Raw genomic sequence first — 4,145 nt, forward strand, 5'->3', positions numbered from 1 at the left:
GCCTGGATTACGGGAACCCGTCGTGCTTTAATGCAAGGAGGCTTGCAGCCTGACAATAAAGGGGTGAATAAGCTGTGGGCAAACGTATAGCGGAAGGCAGCCGTTATTGAACACGCAGACTTTCAAACGTTAAACTTCGATTAGAGCGTCCGGACAATCGTTGGACGAGCCGTTTAGTTTACCATTTTAATTCTATTTTGCAAGTCTTGTGCGTATACTACTGTCACTCGACTCCTCGATTTGAACAAACTCATCGAGATACTTATTCGATTTTCGTGTATTGCAACTCGATTTAAATTATCGAGAAAAAATTATACGTTCTTTGAAAGGGGAGAAATATCGAAACGTGTTGGACAAAAATTTCTTGTCTCCGTTTTACGTCGAATGACCGTCTGAAATATCGACGCATACCTTGCATCGCTCTCCTACGGCTCGAATTGGCTCATCGTGTTTTTATATTTTGATGAAAATTCGCAAATTGATCTTATCTTTAACAAAGGTTTTCTTTTCTTTCAAATTATTTAAATTAACTTGAATTGGTAAGAATAAAGTGTTTTGGCACGAAGAGATAAAATTGCTTTATTTTAAAGATATTTAAAAATCCATTTTGACTTTTAAGTGTATTTATTTTCTTTCGACATTCGTTCGACCAACCAGAAGTTGGTGACAAATCCCCATAAACCATTTCGTGCGTGCTATTGGATAGACAGGATATGGGGAATGCGAAAGGGGACGTTTGAATAGGATTTCCAAGGAGGAAACATTCTGACGCATGCACGTTCCTCTAATCGAATTTAAAAACACGATTGAATATCCGTCCAGGAAAGACACGCGATTATCCGACGCGAAATTCATCGAATTTCTTGTTATTCCAATGAAAGTACCAGTGTGTCACAATCATCGATCGATTTACAAATCAACAAAATAATTCACAATTTCCTTTAAAAGTAACAATGAAATAATCGAAATATAAACTCATACGAAGATTTGTATATAGATTTTATATTTATTACGCGTATAAGGTACATAGTGTATTACCATATAAATTATATATATATATATACCATACAATACACTATGTATTAAATATACCGAAATACTCAACGCATTATTCTTAAAAATTTACAAAATTGGAAATAAAGGTACATCGAGTGTAATACTAAATGTAACAAAAGAAGAAAAAAAAGAAGAAAAGAAGAAAAAATGAGAACTGTACATTGGAAAGATGCGCGTGAAGATGCATTTTGATTCTCAGCTTACTTCAGCTTAGATGCACTCAATGACGATGACATTGATTATGAATTCATGAGTTGCTCGAGGACGGCTGACATCCACTTCTTCCTCTTCGTTAGTTTAGACACGAAGAATGAAGTTGTCTTTTAAAGCACACTACTCTCTTGTCATTCTATCAACTTGAAGAGAATGCACGAGAAAATCATGCCGAAAAACTATGAAGAAACATTAAAAATAATATTAGAAATTATAAAAAAAAAAATAACCATATATCTAATTTTTACCAAGAAAGATGTAAAATGAAAAGGATGGGTGTATTAGAACAATGTAATTAAATCGATGTTACGTTCATAATCATAATTATCGCAACATTCGAAAGTAAGAAGAAAGGAAAAGCGTTTCTCTTCGCGAATTGGCAGAACTGAATGGAAACGCATTTGTTAATGGATTTTCACTTGCGTCAATTGCATTAAAATGCAAATGAAAACGGCGAAACTCTTACCATCAAACACGCGACTGCAATACCAGCGCCACCCATGATTGTCGCATGCTTTTGCAAGTAAATCTGTGTTCCATTGATGCAACCGACGAGATAGGCATTCGAGGGGTTCACTGTGTCTGGTCCAGCGTTGCAGTTGAATCGCTGTAACATAAGATCGATCGGGTCACCATGAGAAACAATTCGGTTTGAGAAAGTCGATCGAAATCGATGTGAAAGCGTGAGAGGCAAAGCTGCAGACTCGAGGTCCGATTAACAGATTACCACGGAATGGTTATTGCATTTCTGAATATAATCGATAGGTCGTGGCCGATGTTTCGAAATTCCGTGGAGAATCGTTTGAATCGGGCTTTCCTAACGATCCATTTCGAATTGCAAATATAAGGTATTGAGATTCGAAGTCGATGAATTTTTATCGTTGGTCGATACAATGGTAGGTATCTACCGAATCGACTGTTGGTATTCTCCATTGTTTTTCGAATATGATTTAAATAAAAATGAAGATAAAAAATTGTTTTTCTCTGATTTCCCCCTCTTTTTTTTTTAGTGAAGAATACATGATTTACGCGACAAAGAGCGTGAACACCGTTGTTTGTAAACCATTCGCTCATGAATTATGCAAATAGACGCAAATTGAAAGCAATTATATTCGAGCGCCAGACAGATTCATTTTTTTTCTTCCTCGATTCTTGAAATATCATTGAATCTCATCAAGGTAATAACGCTAGACTCGTATAACGATGGCTCGTGTGCGATGAGTATCCCACGTAAATCACTAATTACTGCAATTACATATGCACGGATTCGCCGACGACTCCGAGAACGAGCTCGTTAAGAAAATTAATCTTTACCTGTCCAGGTTGAATCTCGCGACAGCAACTCTGCGGTATAGTGAGTCCCCAATCTCTCCAACCATTTACACCACAGCAATGGAGCTATAAAATTATGAGAGCAAAGGAAAAGATATATTAGTCTAAAATCAGATAAATGTCTTTCATGATACTCAAAATTTGTCGCGAGTCAAGAGTATTTCTTATCTCGAGCTTACCTTCGACTGTGTCATGTCCCAGGCCTCTCTAACTGCTTTACGACTATCGTAAAGTCTCATCGAACTCGACATTTCCCTCTCAAGCGTGTTCATTAGTTTTTCACGGAACACGTACGCGAGTACTCCGCCAATTAATATGGTTACGAACAGAAGGAACACGATGATAAAGTACTAAAATCAATTTTTTTGATTACATAATTCAATCAATAAAGTTTTGTTTGTTAAAAGCGTAGGAGCATGGCATAATCAAATTTACCGTGAGAAGCATGCATTTAACTTCTCGAGATGCACCTAAGCAACCGAAGAACGATGTTAGAGCAACGATGATCCCAGCGACCAATAGAACGTAAATAGCACCTGTTAACAAATCGTTTCCTACTAGTTCGCCTATCCATGGTACTTTGTCCAACAGAGCCCACGTTGCTAATCCAATTATCGCCACTCCACCGATCTAAAAAGTTATTTGCATATTATTATCATCTCTAATTAGAAAGATTTTTTAACCATAATTTAATTATTTCAAATACTTACGAAAATTACCAAGTTCATAAAAAACAAGGAATATTTCATACAACGACCGCAGCCATCCATTTCTGTGCCGTATCCCATTTTTCCTTATTTTTCGATTCTGCAATCGATCAAAAAAAATAAATAAATAAATATCAATTTAAAAACTCAATTTAAAAACTGTGAATGTAAAGTTTTAAAATAAACACGAAGAAGAGACGTAGAAATCGTAAATTATCGACGTGTAAATTACTTTTATCGACTAATTTACGTGTAATTTCGAATACGATCCGTTTGGGATGTAATTGCAAAACTATACATTTGACACTGTGAACCAATGATTAGATAAACGTTTTGAAAATATGCAAAGCATTCATCAAGGTGGTGATACTTGGAAAGCCTCGGAATGTTATTTTGCAAGTGCAACAGTGATTCTATATCTGTATAAGGAACAATCGCGTAATCTTAGTCATTATAATTCTCGAAGACGTCTAATCAGACGTTGCCTAGTCGATTTAGTAATTATTTCCGCACTGATGTCACGGCAGTATCTTAGAAATATTTTTTATAATTTCATAAAACTCGTCCTCAATTTTTCCCTTCCGTCGACCCACATTTTTGTCATTGACCGTAATTATGCCACTATGTATACTTGAAAAGTATGTGTAAAGGTAAAATTGTATTCGAAATCGATATAATCTAACATTTCGAAGACATATTTGCTACATATTATGATTTTTTCAGCAAATCTTAATATAACTGATTTTTAAATATTTTTGTTTCAACATATTATAACGAAATATTTGCTCGTATCGTATGTAATACGTAATTTCAAATTTCAAAACGAAAAAAAAAAAA

At 35.3% G+C, this 4,145-nt stretch overlaps 1 protein-coding gene across 2 annotated transcripts in view; it reads right to left on the reverse strand.

The window, feature by feature from the left end:
- Window positions 1-607: 607 nt before the first annotated feature.
- Window positions 608-4,145, reverse strand: part of LOC102673781 (CD151 antigen) — an 8,037-nt gene continuing 4,499 nt past the window's right edge. The window contains exons 2-7 of one of the 2 annotated variants that reach the window (XM_006622333.1): window positions 3,312-3,408; window positions 3,037-3,231; window positions 2,781-2,951; window positions 2,584-2,667; window positions 1,736-1,876; window positions 608-1,448 (exon numbers count right to left, since the gene is read on the reverse strand). In XM_006622333.1, the coding sequence (XP_006622396.1) occupies window positions 1,401-1,448; window positions 1,736-1,876; window positions 2,584-2,667; window positions 2,781-2,951; window positions 3,037-3,231; window positions 3,312-3,389 (717 nt within the window). In that variant the 5' untranslated portion in view covers window positions 3,390-3,408 and the 3' untranslated portion in view covers window positions 608-1,400. The remainder of the gene's footprint in view (window positions 1,449-1,735; window positions 1,877-2,583; window positions 2,668-2,780; window positions 2,952-3,036; window positions 3,232-3,311; window positions 3,409-4,145) is intronic. The other variant, XM_006622334.2, reaches the window with a different exon arrangement.

This window comes from Apis dorsata, unplaced genomic scaffold (assembly GCF_000469605.1).
Source record: "Apis dorsata unplaced genomic scaffold, Apis dorsata 1.3 scaffold_683, whole genome shotgun sequence".
In the NCBI taxonomy this organism is placed as follows: Eukaryota; Metazoa; Arthropoda; class Insecta; order Hymenoptera; family Apidae; genus Apis; species Apis dorsata.